Below are 20,919 nucleotides of genomic sequence, written 5' to 3'. Positions count from 1 at the left end.
AAAAGATGTGGGTGAAATACCACAAGCAATGTCTATTTGCTAACTTGTCAGCGTTCCTATACAAGCTTCCCATTGGCAGTTTACCTAGGGATCTGTATTTGTTTGACGATTAACAAGTGTAAAGCAAACATGACCATCAGGGTGGAACAAGGAGAGCAAAAATAAATCCTGAGTGATTTTGTTTGAAGAGTGTACAGGGTAAGAATAGGTGAAGTGTAAGAAAAGGTGAACCAGAAAAAGAACAGTTTTAATTCTATACACTTTCAAATGCAAGGGTCGCAATTTTTTATAAAAACCTCACCCTCTCTCTCACCACCTCTCTCTCTCTCTCTCTTTCTCTCTCTTGTTTTGTCTTTCCATCCATATTTTTCCCTCTCTTGATTTCATTATGCTTCCATCTTACTCCCTTTCACTCGCTCCATTGCAGTTGGTTACTATCCTCAACTTCCCCCCTCCCAGCTAAAGGACGATTAAGTAATTACATTCAACTCATAGCTTTCAAATGTCAACAACAAAGCTGTTTTTTTTAATTAACTCTTACTGTACATCTACAATCATGAGTAACGTATTTACATTTATACCAAAAGGAATGTGAGTATCAAACTAGTATGCTCCCTAAATCTGTAAAGATAAAACTAGGCCACCGTCAGCGCCTGACTCAGTGCCGCGTTAATAAGACGCAACATCGTAGCTTCATGGTTATACAATGATACATAATTGATCTGGGCATGCACGCCGAGGTGATGCTGTACTCGTTGAGGATCGCAATAGGAATATTCATTAGTATAGAGGCGCACATGGCAAAACTTTACCTCGGAAAGCAGGCAGCGGTGCATGAATTTTGACTGAGAACACAGAGCAGCCACAAACCAAACCCCCCCCCCCCATTATTTATTTCACTATAAATCGGAACTATATAATAATAAATAAATAAATAAGTTGGTCTTTATAATATTACTCTACTTGTATCACATGGAGGAGCGATAGCTCAGTTGGTAGAGCAGTGGTCTCGTAATCCAGTGACCTGGGTTTGAAACAAAGGCGATGCGCTAGTGCCCTTTGGTAAGGCATTAATCCTCTTTACTATGTCTCTCCGAGACGGGACCTAAAGCCGTCGGTCCTCTGGTTGCTTACTAACAAGCATTTATGCTTTCTAATAGCAGTCAGGTAGAATAACCACCACTGTACAATATAATACAAGGATAGAAAAGAGAGAAAGACACACACAGAGAGAGAGGGAGGAATAGGTGAATGGGAAGAAGAGGGAAGGAGAATGAGAATGAGAGAGAAGGAAGAGAGAGAGAGAGAGAGAGAGGTCTGGAGAAGAAATTTGGAGTACATGAATTGTATGTGAAAATAGGTCACACAACATACATGTAGACCTTTTGGAAAGCCACATACAAGAGGCCTATAAAGCTCTTGTGATATATACATGTAGCCTAGATAGCAGATAGAACGCAAATAATAAACAAATTCACAAACCAAGAAAGTTGAAACCTTGAACTTCCATATTATAAAATATATCAAACGACATTGCTTGATTTACATCATAATTAAACCAAGTCCCCGTCTTCGCAGTACTGAAATACTAGTTTTGTTCTTTAAAGACATTAAACACGTCATATAGAAAGAAAGAAAGAAAGAGGGAGAGAAATTGAATTTGTGAGACAGGGATCGAGAGGGAAAGGAAAGGAAAGAAAAGAACAATTTTAATAACATATTTTACGACTTAAAATTGTCTGCATGCTGGAATTGAGATGTAAATTATGATATGTATATGTATATACATCACCATGCAAGCCGACACTTACAAGCAGCATCTAATTATGATATGGTACTGAAATACGTTACAAACATAAATTTGGCAATCTGTAATCAGTAAAGTTGAGTTCTGATCATGCGATTGCAAAGAAACGTTGTGGAATTGATCTGAAAAGGTTGATTGTCTAGCATATAAGTATCAGTGTATCCGTATCGATGGAGTCATCAAAATGATATTGGCCTTGTCTTGGTAAAGTTACAAGTACTGTACACAGAATGATGCATATGGAACTACACAAAAATGTGGCATGTAAATTGTTATGATGTTACATGCCATATATAGAATATCAAGGCATTTGAAGAGCCATGCTTTTCAGGGAACATTTTTTATCTGATATTCTACCACACTTGCATAACAATGATAACGCTCACAAAGTATTTTTCACCTCTTCCCTTTTTTCAACTCAACCTTCTCCTTAAAGGTACTATGTCCCATTTGCAGGACAAAAAAATGAAAAGTTTACATACCAACGGCATTTGAAAGATAATACTAATTTAGAACTTCCCTAAAAAAAGGGGCTTGAAAATGTCCTTAAGTGGGAAAATAATGACTATTAGTTGTCGAATCGACTTAAGAGCTATACAAGCCAGTAAGTAATAGTATGATTTTCAGACCATTGTACTGAATGGTCGTACGTTTTATGCTGCGCAAAGATTCATTCAGTTTAATTTTGGCCATTACAAGAAGTGGGTTATTGATGTAGACAAATGCTCATATACATTTACAGCTCATGTTATTACCAAAGAAAAAAAAAGTCAGCAAAAAAACGGAACAAATACGGCAAAAACAGAACAATTGGCATCCCTGCACGATGATTGACATGATGAAACCATGCACAAGTCTCTCGTTCTCTATTTATTCTCGCTCAAAAAAATCAGCATGTCGAGATTTTCTGGCAGCAAGCAGCTCCGCTTAGCGGTGACGATGCTGCCCGCTGCTGAAAAGACTCTTTCCGATGGCACAGACGTGGCAGGGATGGCCAGGTACTTTCTGGCAAGTTGTTGCAACAGCGGAAACCTCCCATAATTTCCTTGCCACCAGGTGAGTGGATTGACCGTTAGCTGGACTGGCATTTGAGAAAGAAACTCGTCGTATTCCTCGTCCGCGGATCTCTCCCTCGCTGGACCGGCAGTCGTGCCCATCAAGAAGTCGATACCTAGTTCGGGATCGGCGGCATCCTCGTCATCTACATCAGGCTCGGCATTGTCACGGACCTCCTGGAGAGCCTCGAGACATCGGAGTAATTCGGTTCTGATTTTTTCTTTGTCAGCCAGATGGAGGAAGTTCAGGTCTTTGTAGCGTGGGTCGACTGCGGCGCCCATGGCTGCCGTTCGAACATGGTAATCGGGCTGACGGAACAAGCTCTCCAGCTGGTCCCGCGTCATGTCCTTGAAGTTGCGGATGACTTCTCCGTCATCCATATTGACCACGAGGTGGTTCTGGAGCAACCCAGATATGATGGGGTGGACAACGGAACAGCTCAAATTTTCCTCAGCAGAAAGGACAGCAGCTGCAACCTACAGAACAGAGTGACAAAATATAGATTTTTTTTTATTTCTGGCTAATTGCGTAAAGTATCGTGAATATGCATTTTCTGTATTCAAATTGCAACTCAAATTTCTTTCTCAAATATGATTATACTTGTACTTTAAATTATCTAAGGTCTTCATATCTATAATTTACTGTGGTGATTTAATTTAATTTGAATTTGAAAGGAAATCATATATTTAAAAAGAAAACAATCAAAGTGATATAAAGCCTGTCTGCACTATTTTGGCCAGGAGGGGTTAGCCCTCCCTGCAAGGTCACTGACAGGTGGTTATCTCAGCAAATCAGCTCTCAATTAACATAAGAAAAAGAGGATAATGATGGACCAAGTGGCTTCAGTACAGTAGTTCAGTCCCGCTTTAAAAGACAATTATTTAGGATAAGATGAAATGTCAACTGACCTTTAGTGGCTTCAGGCAGGGAATAAACGTCTCGGCCAGGGACCACTGGTTGGCCGTCATTTCAAGGTCGGTTGCCTCTGCCAGTGTCGTAACGTTCCGGTCGCTTAAGACGCAAGAGATGGACCAACGAACCTCGATCAACCGCTCTAGCATGTCCAGTACCGAGTTCCAGCGGGTCGCCACGGAAGAGACAAGCTTTTTCTTTTGTTGCCCCTTCGAGTCTTGCTTCATTTCTAGAGCCTTTGCAGCAATGGCGCTGTGCTTAAAATGACATACAAGTCGATTGGCAGCTCTGATCATAGTTGAGATTTGAAAACTGCTCTCTATTCCTCGATTTACCGCCAATTGCAGCGTATGGGCTGCACATCCGACATCGATGACCAACAATGCATCCATCCCGATGTCTTTCATGTTTGTCCCGTTGTCGTGAACGACGGCTGAAACTTTCTCCAGTAGCCCCCAGTCCTCAACGACTCGCCTCAGCTGGTCGGCAAGCATGACCTTGATGTGACGATCAGGGATGGTGCTGCCTTCGTCGTCGACGGCTACTACGGGTGATGTCTCGAGTACCAACGCGTGGCTTTGCCATTGCTCATCGACCATGTGAGCTGTGAGTGTCATGTACCCCTCTTGGGTGCGCGATGTCCAACTGTCGATTGTCACAGCAACCGAAGCTGCATTGGTCAAATCCGCCTTAATATTTGCCTTTTTTGTGTCATACAAAAGGCGGAGTTGTGAAGTCATTGACTTCTGACTAGGAGCCGTGTACTCTGGTTCAATGTAACGAAGAAGCTCTCTAAAACTTGGCTCCTCTACCATACTTATCGGCAGGTTGACTTCTCCAATCATCGACGCTATCAGCTTCGTTATTTTGGATGATCGCGGAGGGCTGCCCGTCTCCTTTCTCATTGAAGTGGGCATCTTATCTTGGTGGGACCTTGGGCCAGTCGTGCTTCGTGATACATTGGGATGCTTGAAGTTTATATGAGAAATCATACTTCCCGTTGAATGGTGGTACGCTAATATAGTGTTGCAAATCTTGCATTTCGTTTCTTTGTCATTTAATTTCTCGAAGTGATTCCACACGAAACTCTTTGCCTTCGGCATGATGAAATGATGAGGAATGAGGGACTTCTGGCTAGTCGTACTTCGTGATGCTGTGGAATCACGAGGACTGTTGGACTTCTGGCTAGTCGTACTCCGTGATGCTGTGGAATCACGAGGACTGAGGGACTTCTGGCTAGTCGTACTCCGTGATACCGTGGGATGCTTATGGGTCAGATGATTACTCATACTCCCAGGTGAATCATGGTACGCCAATATAGCGTTGCAAATTTTGCATTTCGTGGCTTTGTCATGTAATTTTTCAAAATGATTCCAAACGAAACTCTTTGTCTTAGGCATGATGAAATGATGAGCAACGTCTTTATCTCTTCAGCAGAAAACCGAAATCTGCTGTCAGATACAACTGTAAAGTAATAAAAATAACCTCTCACCAATATAAATATATAACAACAAACATCCAAAAAAGCACTGTCAAACACAAATAAATCCTCTCTCCTAAACCTCCCAACTTAAAGTAGCAGAGCCCTAAATCAATACAACTGACTCAGAAGATGTCCAGTGCAGGTCTAACTGTCTTTATTTGTAGGCTGATATGCAGCAGCATATTTAACATTTTTAAGCAAAGTAAATGAAATACATCATAATTTCATAAACCAATAGCAAAATAGGATTTAAGAGTAAGACTGAATATTTAAAAGGAAAACTAGAAAAGAACCAATGATAACTTTGATAAGTAAGAAGTGGAAATACCTAATGCATTTCCTACTAGACCATGAATAAAGAATGAGAAGAGAACAAAGGAACATACCAGGTGAGATGGAAGACTTGGTATGTAGAGGAGATGAATGAAGAAAGAAATTGGGCAGAGTAATTGAAGTAAATGATTATGTAAGTGAATATTAAATTAAATGATGTGAAATGATTATGTATAGAGAGAAGAGACTGAAGAAACAAATGGTAATTGTTACAAATAAAATTATGGAACGAGTCTAATTTTAACTCTTACACTACCAACAAGGCAGTTCTGGGAAAACAGCAATATTGTGATTGGCTAGCGGTAGTGGGGTTACATAACAAAAACTAAGATTTCATACGCTCAGCCTCCGACCTCCGTTGTGCATGTGCTCATGAATATGCATATTGATTTCTGGGAAAGCACATGTGCTGTGTGCGGACCCGATCTTGTTTTGCCCTGGCCGCGCGCACCCATTCTCGCTAGCGCTTGCGATCTACATAATTTCTCTTGTTCACGGTTCATCATGCGCTTGCGTTTGCCGTGGCGACTTTTGCGTACCCCGTGTGGTTAGTGTTGACCTTGGGCCGAAGTAGGGGAAGAAGCACATCGCTAGCAAGGTTTATATTAGTTGTTGAAATGATTTCAAGAAAGCATGGTGTGTCTTACTTCAAGTGTGTTTGTAAACCTTGTAGGTAAAGACTAAGATTCATATCCCTTTTACTCATACACAAGTCACTGCGTGTACACGGATACGATAAATAGTACATGTGTAGTTGTTGAACGTATGAGGACACGGAACAGTCCTCTCCGATCGAGATTAATGACTTGCCAATGGGCACTAGCATATCAACATGGTTACGAGACCACTGAGCCATCGTGCCTCCTCGAGAAGAGAGAAAGAGAGAGAGAGAGAGAGGAAAGGAAAGACTATAGGAGGTGAGAGGAAAGAGGGAAGAGAGGAGGAAAGGTATACATGTAGATAAAGGAGGGGAGGGGAGGAGAGAAGAGGAGATTTAAGATGAAGAAAGGGGATGGGGTTAGGGTTAGGGTTAGAAAGTGTATATCATAATGACTTTGTTTTAGCAAAAATACTCCAGAAAAGTTTTGTATTAAAGATTAAATTTAACACAAAAGAGGTTAGAAATATAACAAATTTAAAATCATGACCATGGCATTATTTGAACAATTGATGGGGATTAGTTGATTTTTCAGTATATGTATCTCCACGCCAGAGTTACAGGACAAAAATGGATATACAAAAGTACACTAGCGCCACAAACAAGAGGCACCAATTAGTGCAAAAATTCTGATCTGATTTTACAAAAAATATATGCACAAATATAAATTAAATGATTAATGTAGAGGTGTTCATGACAAACTCACACACCAGGCCAAGACTCTGACCTGGTGCACCCCTCCCCCTCACCCAGGCCTAGCTAGTGCGGCACCAATGCACTGCACTGGTAGAAATAGCCATGTGGATTCGAAACAAAGCATACCTCTCATACCGCGCCCCGCCCTGAAACCAGGCGACAACACTGGCTATCTCACACTCACAGACAGTCACACCTCTCCGAGTTCCCTGCACGCTCGGTATCTGGTTCGATTCCTGAAGAAGCACCAAAGCGGCTTCTTTTCAGTCTCTGAATCACACACGGTACCTCACTCATTCACAACTCCCTTTGAAGGAAATTCCGTAAAAACCTTAAAAGACCCAGGTCGGTAATTAGAAGAAACATGCGAACAATAGAAACAATTAAATTACCTCTTTTTAAATCCTCCGGCTTGATCCGACCAGGGCTTGTAATTGATCCGACTGTCAATACAGACCTGTACGTACAGGTGCAGCACATGCATCAGGGATTCCAATCGCCAATTATGCGACCCGACCCAATTAGACTAGTTCATTATAATAGAAGGGGTAATATGTTTCTGAGCTTTATGTTTATTTGTCTTCTCTTCTTTATTTATACAATAATTTCTAAAAATTGATATGAAAATTTTTATCTCAATTTAATTTAAATTCTAATTGTATAACTTTTTTGTAAATTTTTGGATATCAATCACAAAATATGATGATGAATCCTTTTGATGAATAGTTTCACCTAAATGGGTCAAAAGTCAAGATGGCCTGGAAACACAACGCACCTATTTGCATATGTATCATCCGTTATTCGTTAGCGTCCGAGCTGCTGTGCTGTGGACAGATCGTAGCAGAAATACATTCTTGTATTTTACCAAAAGGTAATTTTCCAGTATGAATTTGGAGTGTCAATGGAATTCGAAATATAGATCTGTGAGGAGAATATGTGTTTGGTGTTGTGGCATGTAACTGTGTAGAAAAGAGACGCTTTTTTGCCGCAGAGAATGCAGGAATCTCGGCTGTAACTAAAAAACCAACAAAGTTTGCAAGGTATGGGACCATGTTTCTGAAAGTGGACCCAAGTTGCAGTTGTAGATCTAACATCTACATCTAAGGTGGTACTGGACAGGAATTGGTATATACGTCCAGATTTCCGTGGCATCGCAAACTGTCAACAAACATCACAACTGATGCAAGGTTCAAAAAACAAAATAATAAGGTGCTCATAAAATAGAGTGGGTTGTAAGTTAGACATCATCTAATTTACAGATGAAGTAGAGCCACTCGAGCCTTTGGCTTTGCAGCTTTGATGGAATTGCACGTTGCAAATAAATGTATACATAGATCTAACTTGTTAGTCATTTATTGATGGAGGAAGTAAGTGAGGTTAGATATTAATCATGTCAATTCTCAAACGTTATTGAAAAATGAATCGAGTTGGGGATTCGATTCATTTCATTAATTTTTCACGTTATTTAATTACGAATGGTGTGACTGATGAGTCTGAGTCTCTGAGAGTGTTTTTAAGTGCAGTGTATCTGCATGGGTTTCAATTAAGCAGCCATTAATCATTAATTTTAGGATCTAAATGAGCAAGCTATCATAAGTCAAATAAGCTAGAAGTCTATATAGAGGTCTAGCCTATACCTATATGTTATTTTTAATTTTATTAATATAATTACAGCAGTTATGAGGATGTAAAGAGTGAAAATCTTGTTCAGGGAATAATTTTCCTGGTATCGCATCGCAATTTGCTATGCATTTTTGCGTGACTGCTATACAAAATATCTTTTGTGTAGCAGTTTTCTTCCATAGAAATGTACAGAATTTCATTTGAAATATTTATCCATCGGCTGAAATAACTAATCAAAAAATTTGAGGAAAATTATTCCCTGTTGTTGCATATCTCATTCATCGCGGTCCGGTCGAACTGAACCATTTGTTCCGTACAGTCCCGTACAGTCCCGATAGGCCATACTTCAGTCTCTATAATCGGAGGTCTAGTGGAGCCAGACGTAGTCTCAGTGGAACAACCGACGATTAGAGAGACTGAAGTTTTCGGTCTAACCTTGAATAGGCCCCCTATACCTTGAATACCAAAGCTTCTTGAAGAAAGCCATCTTCAGCTGCCAAGCTTCCAGGTTTAACTTCAAGGGGGGGGGGGGGGGAGGGATGTCCCAGCTTCCGGGTCTTGCACCATAGTCATTTTACATCTGTATCATGCTTGCTGGGTCATATCAGGATTATCATAATTGGAGTGTCAACTGGGAGAAGGGTGAATGATATCGCTAGGTCTTAATATATTTAAGATTAATATAAAGACCTAGATCTCAGTTCTGATGTTGAAGGACCTTTAAAGCCAGTCGTTACTAGTTTGGCCAGGAGGGATTAATTAGACCATCCTGCATGATCACTGACAGTTAGCTATCTCATCAAATTGGCTCTCAATTGACATAAGAAAAAGAGGTTCATGGGAGACCAACGGGCACCGCTTAGGCATTGTTTTCTATATAGAGGGAGCAAGTAGCTACAAGTAGTGCAGTGGGGCTTTAAGTTTAGCTACACATGAAGTTTGGCCCTGGTCCTGCATAGCCTGGGAAAAAAAATTATATTTAAATAAAATCCTTTTTTTTTCAGTCTGAAGAAAGTATTCTATCTAGAGGAGGAGCATATATTCTAAGTCAAAATTTGTTTGAATAACTTTGTTATACTTGCCTTTAAAGTCAAGCACTTCAGGAAAAGCTAAATGTTATCACATACTATTTGGTTTGACATTGAATTCCTAATGGACTATGGTAATAGAGCCTCTTACTTCATCATTCATACTTTTTACCAGGGCAGCGTTTCATGAAACCGTCGTCTCAAGTGCAAGTTCATTGACATCCAATTGAACGTGTGTATTAATTTCAATTACCGGTAACGCACGTGTCAATGAGTTGTCATTGAACTTATGACGGTTCACTGATTATACAATGCTCTGGTCTTTGGACTTTGAATCTTTGAGAGCTAATCTTAAGTCCAAAGTGTTTTTTTCTTGTGTTGTCGTTAGTATCAATTTCAAAATGTTAATACTTTATTGATTATATCTACATATTTTTCTTCTTCTATTGTTTTATCTTCATCCTTGTGAGTTTCTTTTTTTCTTCTTTCTTTATCTTCATTTTTTTCTCAAGTTAAATGCTAACTATTCTACTTTCCTTCTCTGTATCTTCCTCATTGCAGATTCTTCCCATCTCTGTTCTTCTTCTTATTTTCGTTCTTGTTTTTCTTCTCTTCCTGTCTCGTCCTCACACTCTTCCCCTTCTTCTCCTCCTCCTTTTTATTCTCATCTTTCTTATTTTTTCTTCAACCTTTCTTTATTCTCATTCTTCTTCTCCTTTTTCTTCTTCTCTTTTTTCTTCTTGTTCTTCTTCTTCCTGCTCCTCCTCCTCCTTCTCCTTCTTCCTTCTTCCTTCTTTTTCTACTTCTTCTTCTTCCCCTTCTTCTTCTTATAATTGTTATTGTTATTATTATTGTTAATACATTGTTGTTGTTATTATTATTATTATTATTATTATTATTATTATTATTATTATTATTATTATTATTATTATTATTATTATTATTATTATTATTATTATTATTATTATTATTATTATTATTATTATTATTATTATTATTATTATTATTATTATTATTAATATTAATATTCTTGTTATTTTTATTATTATTATCAGTATTATTATTATTCTCCTGCTTTTTGTGTTACTGTATGTAGTTTTTTTTTTTTTTTTTTTTTTTTTTGGGGGGGGGGGGTCACAATCTAAATAACTAATTGATATCTTCATCTTATCTCCCTCTATAGACATTCACAATGAGTGGTGTGTTGCAGCAACTGAGGGACTATGGTCAATGGGCCAACAGTGTGGCTGGTGAGTATTGCATTCAGGTGTTTCAATTTATTCATTCACTCCTTTCATCCAATCAGCTATCAATCATTCATTCATTCACTCCTTTCATCCAATCCTTTCATCCAATCAGATGTCAATCTTTCATTCATTCATTCATACACCCCTTTCATCCAATCAGCTGTCAATCATTCAATCATTCATTCATTCACTCCTTTCATCCAATCAGCTGTCAATCATTCATTCATTCATTCATTCACTCCTTTCATCCAATCAGTGGTCAATCGTTCGTTCATTCATTCTTCTTCTTCTTCTTCTTCTTCTTCTTCTTCTTCTTCTTCTTCTTCTTCTTCTTCTTCTTCTTCTTCTTCTTCTTCTTCTTCTTCTTCTTCTTCTTCTTCTTCTTCTTCTTCTTCTTCTTCTTCTTCTTCTTCTTCTTCTTCTTCTTCTTCTTCTTCTTCTTCTTCTTCTTCTTCTTCTTCTTCTTCTTCTTCTTCTTCTTCTTCTTCTTCTTCTTCTTCTTCTTCTTCTTCTTCTTCTTCTTCTTCTTCTTCTTCTTCTTCTTCTTCTTCTTCTTCTTCTTCTTCTTCTTCTTCTTCTTCTATGTGCCATATCCTGAGATGTTGGCGACCATGGAGTGCCACAACTCTCTATCCCATATTCTATGAAGTAATTCATTCTCCCTGAGATCAATTCCACATCATTCTGACTATTGAAATAAAATAAAAAATGAAATATTTGTATTGGGGCACTTCACAAAAAGTATGCATTCAATTTGGTTACATAACAGAAAATTATCTATTGCTTCAAGACAGTTTCATTCACATTTTAATCACATGACCTGTATTCCAAATTTATCTTGAAGTAAGACATTTCTTACTTCCACTAGTCTGTTTAGGGCCCCGTCTTATGAGGAGTTACGATTGATCCAAATCGATCGTAAGTCCTTCAATCAATCGCAAATAAGTTGTGATTGAAATCAACTCTTTATAAGACAGGGCCTAGGTCTCATATTTATGATTTCATAAAGAGTTAGTAGCTATTATTAGTCTGTTATCATGAGTCTGGTCTTGTTCCTATATCCCTGCACAGACACCAGGACTGGAGGCTGGTTCCTGATGTCTAGTCCTCTAAACACCTACTCCCTGGTGGCCCTGTACCTGGTTATGGCCTACTGTGGACCTAGAGTCATGGCCTCAAGACAAGCCTTGGATCTCAAACTACCGATGCTGGTCTACAACTTTGCCCTGGTCGTCCTCTCTGCGTACATGTTCAAGGAGGTATTGTATTTATTCAAATAAGTTTATGCGTGTACCTATTAACAGATGTTTATTTTCTCAAAACTCTAGATAACTTGGGGAAATATATTCATTTAATAATAATATATTCATTTGTAAAGTGTAATAACTATGTAGATACAGGGTTGGGCGGTAAATACCGGTAGTGGTAATTACCGTCGGTAAATACTGGTAAAGACCGTCCGGTAAATAAGATGGGCGTCCGGTAAATATGTAAAAAACAGGAAATATGATTTTAATTCTCTATTTATTAATAATTTTACTTGTTTTTAGCATCAACAACTGAAAATATTGTTCTGATATAATTAGCAGCACAACACTCATATATTTTATAAAAGCTGTGCTATCCATACTATATGAACAAGTGAGTTTTCCGTCTTGATTTAAAATTATCTAATGATGGGGTTTTCCTTATTTCTAGTGGTAATCTATTCCATAATCTAGGGGAAAGTACCTTTGCTCATGCAGGGACTTCGCTGTAGAATGTTCTCCCTCAGGAGTTTCATAATATAAGATCATTTGACATGTTTAAACATGATTTTAAAACGGATCTGTTTGGTTTGGTTTATATTTAATTGTCCTCTTTCATTTTTGTACGTTCTATCTATAATACTCCTATTGTTCTCTTGTGTACAATGCAGACGCTTTTATTATTTTAACTTTTGTGCACAACTTCACCTTTAGCATTCGATTTCAAGTGTATTTTGGGCCTTACAAATCTAAAGTATTATCATTAGTTTTATAACCAGAAACGCCTATAAACTGGCATGTTGCTCAATTATACAAGTGCAGCCTTTCTGTGAAAAAGAAATATCATAAGGAGAATTTCAGGTCAAACTGGGCTTTGCTTCATGTACTAAATTCCATGAATTTTTAAGCATTGTAACCTATTGACAGACATTCTTTTTATAAGGGCTTGGGTTAACAATTTAAGGGGCAAGTGGCCCTCTGCTGTATCTATCATTTCTTTGGTTGTATATGAAGATGATAGTTATTTTATACAATGACATTTAAATCAGTAATCTATAAGTGTTTATACAACTCACTCTCAGAATCTAATTTTAATTATCTCCCTCTCTATGTCTCTTCCATTAATCCCCTCTCTCCCTCCTCCACCTCTCCCCCCCCCCCCCTCTCTCTCTCTCTCTCTCACTCTCAATGTATCTCTATTCTCTCTCTCTCTCTCTCTCTCTCTCTCTCTCTCTCTCTATTATCTCTCTCTCCCTCCCTCCCTCCCTCTCTCCCTCCCTCTCTCCCCCTCCTCTCTCCCCCTCCTCTCTCCCTCCCCCTCCCTCTCTCCCCCTCCTTCTCTCTCTCTTTCTCTCATGCTCTCCCACACAGTTCTTTGTGACCACTGTGCTGAATCCTAAGTTCAATGTATCGTGTGAAGCAGTGGACTATTCTGATGACCCCATGTCAGTCAGAGTAAGTAGAGATGGTGCACATATTGTTTTAAAACTGCTAAGGCAATATGCCATTTGTGGTATACAAACATCTTATTATTATTATTAACATGTAAGAGTGACGGGTTTGAATTTTGAAATGACAGGTTTGTAAATCAGTTAAAGGTTTAAATGAAGTCTCAACCAAAATTATTTCTAATAAGTAGTCATAAAATGTGTGTGAAAATGCTTCAAAATATGGCTCAGATTTGCACTAAGGAGATCCCTGAATCAGGCCCTGGAACCTAGCGCCAAAGGTCTTGGCACTCTGCCCACATCAGCTCATTTCCCATCCAAGATGCAATTTTTAATTTTTAATTTTTGTTTGTGGGAAACCTGATGGAGTTGTCATGGTATAGTGGTTCATTCACTTGACTTTTAATTCAAGGGTTGCGGGTTCTAACCAGCCAGGCACTCGCGTCTTTTAGCAAGACATTGATCCACATTTGCCACTCTCCAGCCAGGTGTAAATGGGTACCTTGCAATTGCTGGGGTAATAATAATTGCAGAGCCTGCAGGAAGAGCAATATTAATATGAGTATGCTTGCAGATGTATAAAAATGAAAGATTTACAATTTAAAGGTTTATTATCCATTACCTTTCGTTTAAGTCAGCGGTGTAATGTGTAAGTTTCATTTGGCATCAAATTAAAAAGAAGTTCAGCAGCAGAACATCAAATAATATCACACATCGCAACCTTCATTTAGAGAAGTAAAAAAATCAGTCATATTTGATGTGCTCTCATTGTAATCATCTGCAAGATTTTGTTATCATAGAAAGATTATTATGTTGAACATATTTGATTTACTGTTTTTTTTTTGTTTTTTTTTTCTAGCTTGCTGGAGCTTGCTGGTGGTTTTTCTTCTCTAAGATCATCGAGCTGCTAGATACAGTAAGTTTCAAGTCTACTCTTGTTTTGTTTTGTTGCGATGTTTGTTTTATTTTCCATGTAAATCATCTGTTTCACAATTGTTAACATCATACATAGAGTAAAGGGGTCGTCATAAGCAAAGCTTTAATTGACGTCCTAAGGAAGCTTTGGAAAATAATAAAATGAGAGAAAAAACTCATCACAAATATGAACATTTTTAAAGCCCCTCTAAAGTTCTGGGAGCCCCAAAAATTTGATGGCAAAATTTCACTTGAATTGTATTATAATGTGAAAGAGGATATCATTTAAGACACATTTCTGCAAGGATTTTCAAATCAAATGTGTTTGAAGTCGAATATTGATAAAGAATTTCTGCGTACAACAGAAAACCCAAATTATGTATTCTTTTATCAATATTTGTCTTCAAAAACATATTTTTGGGTGAAATCTTTGAAAATGGCCTATTCAGTTACGTCTTCTTATTTTCTGGTCAGGTTATCTTCATGCTGCGTAAGAAGAACAACCAGATCTCTTTCCTCCACGTCTACCATCATGCCACTATGCCTGTCCTCTGGTGGATCGGGGTGCGCTATGTAGCGGGCGGATCCTGTAAGTATACTACAGTCAAACCTGTATAGAAAGACCACCTGCCTACAAAGACCCCTTTTCACCTTTTCCTTGAGCTGTCTTTACATGTAGGTTTCACTGTACATTATTTCAATAAATGCTGGCTCATTATTTAGCTTTTCAAGTCATTTTCCAGCAAGGCATACATGTAGATGTTGTGAGCTAAGTCTGGGCCCCGTCTCATTAGGAGATGATATAATAATAATAATAATAATAATAATAGCCTAATAGTCCACTCCAAATTTTATTAAACCGAAACGGAAATTCTTTTTGCTCAATTGATCGTGAGCCCGGCAGCCACTGAGCAGCGCCAGATCGACGTTGCTCTATCCCTTAATGTTGAACGCCTTACAAGGTAGCAACAACTCCCATCTTTTAACGTCTTTTGGTATGACGCGGCCGGGGTTCGAACCCACGACCTCCCGGTTGTGAGGTGGACGCTCTACTGACTGAGCCAACACTCAATTCCAACTTATTTGTGATTGATATCAATCGCAGCTATGTACATAAGAGATAGGAGATTGCAAACTTGTGATTGATTGGATGACTTATGATTGATTTGGATCAATCGTAACTCTTTATATTATAATTATTCTCTTTATTTTGTCTTTTCTTTTGTAAAGCATTCTTCTCTGGAATGGTAAACTGTTTCATCCATGTTCTGATGTATGGCTACTACTTCCTCTCCGCCCTTGGTCCCTGGATCCAGCCTTATCTCTGGTGGAAGAAATATCTGACATCCCTCCAGCTGGTACGTATGAGAACACCCCTGGATTTATTTAGTGGAAGATTCCTCATAGTTTCCTCACTGTTGAATGGAGACTAATCCATTTTAGTAGAAGGGATGTTTTTGCTTAGGATCCTGGATCCAGTCTTATGTCTCGTGGAAGAAATATCTGACATCCCTCCAGTGCTGAATCACATGTACACACTTATGTTTATAGGGTGGACATACATTTTGCAAATCATGTAAAGAATTGTATAGTATCAATTAAATTATTCTGACTATCACCCTCTCTCTCTCTCTCTCTCTCCTTCTGTCTTTCCTTTCCCTTCCATTCCTATATCTCTTTCTTTTGTGGACTTTCCCACATTGGTCTCTCTCTCTCTCTCTCTCTCTCCTCTTTTTGTCATTCACCCCCCCCCAATCTCTCTCTCTTTATATCTCTCTGTCCCCCTTCTCTCTTTCTCCTCTCTGTCTCCCCCCCCCCTCCTTCTCTCTGTCTCCCCCCTCTCATTCTTTCTCTCCCCCACCCCTCTCTCTCCCCCACCCCTCTCTATCTCTCACACTATCTTTCTCTCTCTCTCTCTCTCTCTCTCTCTCTCTCCATCTCCCCCTCTCCCTCATCTTCTCTCCCTCTCTCTCATCCTCTCTCTCCCCACACAGATCCAGTTCTTCACCGTGCTCATCCACTGTGGGTTTGTCATGTATCATCAATGCGGCTTCCCGAATGGTTACGTGTATGCTCTCATCGCATACCTCATCTCGCACATACTACTCTTCTCAAACTTCTACAACCAGGTCAGATTCTGAAACAAAATCTTGGATTTAGCTCATGCTGCAATCATAATTATTAACCTTTAGGTCAGTCAGGAATCCCATGACTTTTACAAGCCGATCGCCTGTCTGATTATCCAGATATTTATGATCAGAAATCGAAATTTCATTAACCGTTTTCCCCAACGGTTTTTATAACACCACAGTCTATTGGAGAAAGTGAGTATGGTAAAACCGGTCCCAAATATTTAATTTTTTTTGAGGCACTTCATGATCATTTTGATCATCTAAAAAATGTAGTTAGCTGTGGAGTATCTGAACATGGCTTTAGGGTCTCCTAAATTTTTAGAGAGTTCTAATTATGCTAGTTATGTCAGTTGGGGATTATTTTTATTTCACACTTGCCACAAGTTCAATTTCTTCTACACTTAATATTCTTCAGCAAATATCTCTGTCAGTCTGAAAACGCTCTTAAACGCTTAGAGGTGTGGTAGTGGAGTGGTTTAAGCACTTGACTTGAAATTCAGAGGTTGTGGGTTTGATCCCGACATGGCACCAATGTCCTTTGGCAAGGCATTAATCTACATTTGCCACTCAATACCCAGGAGAGATAAATGGGGACCTGGTAGGATGACAAAAGCCTTTGTGTTAGTAATTGCCATATGCCCTCATAGTGACCATATGGTAGTACAGTCAAACCTGCTTTAGTGACCACCTGTCTACAAAGACTACCTGTCTAAAACAAGCACATTTTTTGTTTCCCTTGACAGGCCTTAAATTTCAACATTTATAGGGCAAGGCCACTTTTCTGTAGGGCACATTCCTATATGACAGCACAAATAGGAAGAATTGGAAAGGGCACAAAAAATCTCCAAGGCCAATGAGAGGGGCATTGAGGCCAATCAAAGGGGCATCCATGGCCATGGCCACGGATTAATTTAAGCCCTAGCTGCCTTGAAAATGGTTTCTCATTGAAACATGTACTAAGGGAACCTGTCTACAAAGACCACTTTTGCGTTTCCCTTGGGCGGTCGCTGTAGACAGGTTTGACTGTATTACTCCCTAGGGAATGGAGATTGTGTGTGAATGGATCCAATGACAGGGATAATAATATCTGCATAGTGCTTAGAGACAGTATTTTGTATTAAAGGCCGTCTGTACTAGATTGGCTAGGAAAGATTAGACCACCCAGGGTACTCACTGACAGGTGGGTATCTCATCAACTCTGGTCTCAGTTAACATAAGAAAAAGAGAATCATGGGGGACCAATGGACACTGATTAGGCATTGTTTGCTATATAGAGGGAGCAAGTAGCTACAAGTAGTACAGTGGGGCTTTAAGCACTATATAAATCCAGGTTATTATTGTTTGTTGCTTTGTTCACTCCTCTGCAGCAATACGTGGTGAAAGCGAAAAAGGAAGAGAGCAAGAAGAACGACGGGCAGGCGGAGAACGGCGCTCCGGAGACCCCCAGTAGAAACGGAAGGTACAACCTGAGAGAGCGATCTCCCAGGACACCATACACGGAGTAGAAAGAAGTTTTGCCTTTGGATGATGCACCCCCAAATTCCTTCTGCATCTACAATCAACAAGTGCCACTCAATTGCTTTCATTTTTTCTTTTTTTGAATTTTGGGTTAACTTAGAAGGAAACATGAATGCATGTGCTCAATCCTAGAAAAATTTGGTGTATGAAATTTCTTTTTCTGTTTGTTTTGTTTTTGTTTTTTTGTTTGAATTTCGGTTCAATTTGGAAAGAAAATTGAACGCATGTGCTCAATTCAAGCATAATTTGGTGTATTAATTTCATTTTTTCTTTTTTGAATTTTGGGTTAACATGGGAAGAAACTAATGCATGTGTTCAATTTTAGCCCAATTCGGTGTAACAAATAATAATGGTAAATGGCGGAGAAAAAACATGAATCATTTCTTATCTTGTAAGGCAAAGTCCACATACTTTTATATGTTTGGATGTAATAAAATTTAATGAGATTTATGCATTAAATTTGATTACATTACAAAAATTGCCTATTCCACAATAAGATTAAAGAAAACCTTTGACTACATTACAGGTTTCAGGGAATAATTTTCCTCAAATTTTTTTATTAGCAATTTCAGCCGATGGATAAATATTTCAAATGAAATTCTGTACATTTCTATGGAAGAAAACTGCTACACAAAAGATATTTTGTATAGCAGTCATGCAAAAATGCAGAGCAAATTGCGATTCGATACCAGGAAAATTATTCCCTGGGTTTTAATAAACACCATGATTTGATTAAATTTATATGCAAAACAACATGCAGGGGTTAATTTAACAATACTTTCAGCATTAATTACAAGTTCCAGTTTTGGACGCAAGAGTACCAAACACATCAGAGGTGATTTGGAAAAAGAAAACTCAAGATTTACTTTGAAATAATTTCTCCTAGTAATTGATTTTATACACTTGTCAATGAGACAAGCGAGATAAGAATACAAAAATAAATTTTGTTTCTGGAATCTTTGTTAAAAATTGTTTATTTGTGGATATCATTAAACATTTTCTTGAAAATGTCAGTAGTTAGCATTAATAAGAGTTTATATACTGTTGCAATTGTGGCCTTTCACATAGTTTTACTAAAATGATACTCAATGACATGGAGCTTTAAAAAAAAAAAATTTTGAGAATATTTGTAAGCATATATTGTTGCAATTGCGACCTTTTGTATAGTTTTACTAAAATAGCATGAAACTCAATTACGTGTAGCTTGAAAGACTATTTTCAGAGAATATTTTTGTAAGTATTACCCAATCATGTTTATGTGATCTGATACAGGTACATGATGAGGATTATAAGATCATAAGAATTCCTGTATTGTTCCGATTGCGACCTTTTGCATTAGGAATCATAGTTTTGTACCAAAATAGTGTGATACTCAATTTTGAAAGACTATTTTCTGAGAATATTTTTGTAAGTACCGTATATAACGGTGTATAAACCGCACTTTTTTGCCGCCGAAAAAATTTCAAAGTCGGGGGTGCGGTTTATACACGGTACACCCCAAAAAAGTTTTAAAGTTTCAATTTATGCCCCTCCACCTGGCGCTATGCCTGGCAATGTCTCCCAGCTCGGTAATCGGTGTGTTGACTCACCACTCGGAAACTAGAACAACACTCAAATTTGTCTGTCATCTTGGTTTGAAAGTAATCTTTCTGATAGATCTCAATATGTAGTTTATAATAATAATTCCTCCAATTTTTCTTCTATTACATGGTGTACCACAAGGTTCTATCCTAGGTCCCTACTGTTTTTTAATTTACAGTACCGTAATGATCTTACACACACAAAAAAAAAAATCTCGGCAAAAAAAAAAAAAAAAAAAAAAAAAAAAAATTTTAAGGGCGAAAAAGAGGGGTGCGGTTAATACACGAGGGCGGTTTATACAACGTTATTTACGGTATACCCAATCAGGTTTGTGTGATCTGATACATTAAGAGGATTATTCCATCGTTTTGCTACCAGTATCAGGAGTAATCTTCAAGTCATGACATTTTCATAACAAAAATTGACCAAATACATGCTCATGGTTACGGCCAGCAATCTCTCCTTCTACAATTTATGGAAGAACACAATGAAATAAATTGTATTTTTATAGATTGTGTGAATGCATGGTATTGTAGAATTTGATATGTTATAATCAATTAACCATGGTATCAATTTATATTCCTCTATTTAGGAAACTTGTAAATATACAAGTTTTCCAATTTAATTCCAAATTGGTGATTTTGGTATCTTTCGTCTAATCATGTTTGATAATTTAATGTGTGAGTTTTGATTGATGTGAGCTTTTTACTCTAGCTAGTTAATATATTGACTGTCTTCTTTTTCAAATAAAACTTGATAAATGTTCTATCAACTATTGGGTAAACGACAATCAAGGGTTAAAGCCAAGGTACTTTGTATTACCGGTACTTATAAATTATTTTAATGTAGTCAGGAAAATGACAGGGTTTTTCCACTTTCATGCATTTTTTAGATACTTTTGTGATATTTATCATGTTCAGTTGTATACACATACTGCAATAAAACAGTAATGTGTTAAAAAAAATTGAGTTGAATATCAGCGGCTAAAGTCATCAGGAAAAAGAGCTATGCAATTTTGAAAAGAGATAAATTGAGCCTCTGGAATATCTGGAATCCATTTTTTTACACCAAAGTGTCAAATAATTTCCCTGAAGCAGAGACAAAAGCTACAAAAATTTGCTTTTGTTCATGATAAAGTATGTTTAAATTTCATTTATTTTATTTTATCAGTGATTGTTTTACTCAATTTTTAAATTTAATGTTGCATAAAATTCTGAGGAATTCATTTTTTTTAC

At 38.0% G+C, this 20,919-nt stretch overlaps 2 protein-coding genes across 3 annotated transcripts; one reads left to right on the top strand and one right to left on the bottom strand.

Annotated features, from left to right (window-relative positions):
- Positions 1 to 2,502: 2,502 nt before the first annotated feature.
- LOC105440352 (zinc finger BED domain-containing protein 1) lies at positions 2,503 to 7,361 on the bottom strand. Of its 2 annotated transcripts, XM_011670370.2 has the most exons (4): positions 7,072 to 7,361; positions 5,006 to 5,239; positions 3,772 to 4,954; positions 2,503 to 3,339 (listed from the first exon to the last, which is right to left on the bottom strand). In XM_011670370.2, exons 2-4 carry the CDS (start codon positions 5,173 to 5,175, stop codon positions 2,674 to 2,676), a joined length of 2,019 nt encoding a protein of 672 aa, XP_011668672.1. In that variant the 5' UTR covers positions 5,176 to 5,239; positions 7,072 to 7,361; the 3' UTR covers positions 2,503 to 2,673. The 2 variants fall into 2 exon arrangements, with proteins under 2 accessions (XP_011668672.1, XP_011668671.1); XM_011670369.2 differs by having other exon boundaries at positions 3,772 to 5,239; positions 7,072 to 7,174.
- A 332-nt stretch (positions 7,362 to 7,693) lies between these two features.
- LOC588095 (elongation of very long chain fatty acids protein 4) lies at positions 7,694 to 18,628 on the top strand. The gene is made up of 9 exons (XM_030989235.1): positions 7,694 to 7,816; positions 10,780 to 10,846; positions 11,915 to 12,102; positions 13,462 to 13,545; positions 14,398 to 14,454; positions 14,928 to 15,042; positions 15,684 to 15,811; positions 16,448 to 16,582; positions 17,953 to 18,628. Exons 2-9 carry the CDS (start codon positions 10,789 to 10,791, stop codon positions 18,088 to 18,090), a joined length of 903 nt encoding a protein of 300 aa, XP_030845095.1. The 5' UTR covers positions 7,694 to 7,816; positions 10,780 to 10,788; the 3' UTR covers positions 18,091 to 18,628.
- The last annotated feature ends 2,291 nt before the right edge of the window (positions 18,629 to 20,919 follow it).

Source organism: Strongylocentrotus purpuratus, unplaced genomic scaffold (genome assembly GCF_000002235.5).
Source record: "Strongylocentrotus purpuratus isolate Spur 01 unplaced genomic scaffold, Spur_5.0 spur5_scaffold_18, whole genome shotgun sequence".
NCBI classification, from domain to species: domain Eukaryota; kingdom Metazoa; phylum Echinodermata; class Echinoidea; order Camarodonta; family Strongylocentrotidae; genus Strongylocentrotus; species Strongylocentrotus purpuratus.
The sequence above is the reverse complement of the archived record's forward strand: the minus strand, read 5'-3'. Positions and strand labels throughout refer to the sequence as shown.

What these genes read in the sequence shown, in the direction of transcription:
- LOC105440352 (XM_011670369.2), bottom strand. Translation starts at nt 5,175, where the DNA reads ATGCCTAAGACAAAGAGTTTCGTTTGGAATCATTTTGAAAAATTACAT. An exon ending in CCTGCCTGAAGCCACTAAAG is followed by an intron (nt 3,340 to 3,771) that starts GTCAGTTGACAT and finishes TCTGTTCTGTAG; the next exon opens with GTTGCAGCTGCTGTCCTTTC.
- LOC588095 (XM_030989235.1), top strand. Translation starts at nt 10,789, where the DNA reads ATGAGTGGTGTGTTGCAGCAACTGAGGGACTATGGTCAATGGGCCAAC. An exon ending in TCATCGAGCTGCTAGATACA is followed by an intron (nt 14,455 to 14,927) that starts GTAAGTTTCAAG and finishes TTTTCTGGTCAG; the next exon opens with GTTATCTTCATGCTGCGTAA. An exon ending in TCTCAAACTTCTACAACCAG is followed by an intron (nt 16,583 to 17,952) that starts GTCAGATTCTGA and finishes ACTCCTCTGCAG; the next exon opens with CAATACGTGGTGAAAGCGAA.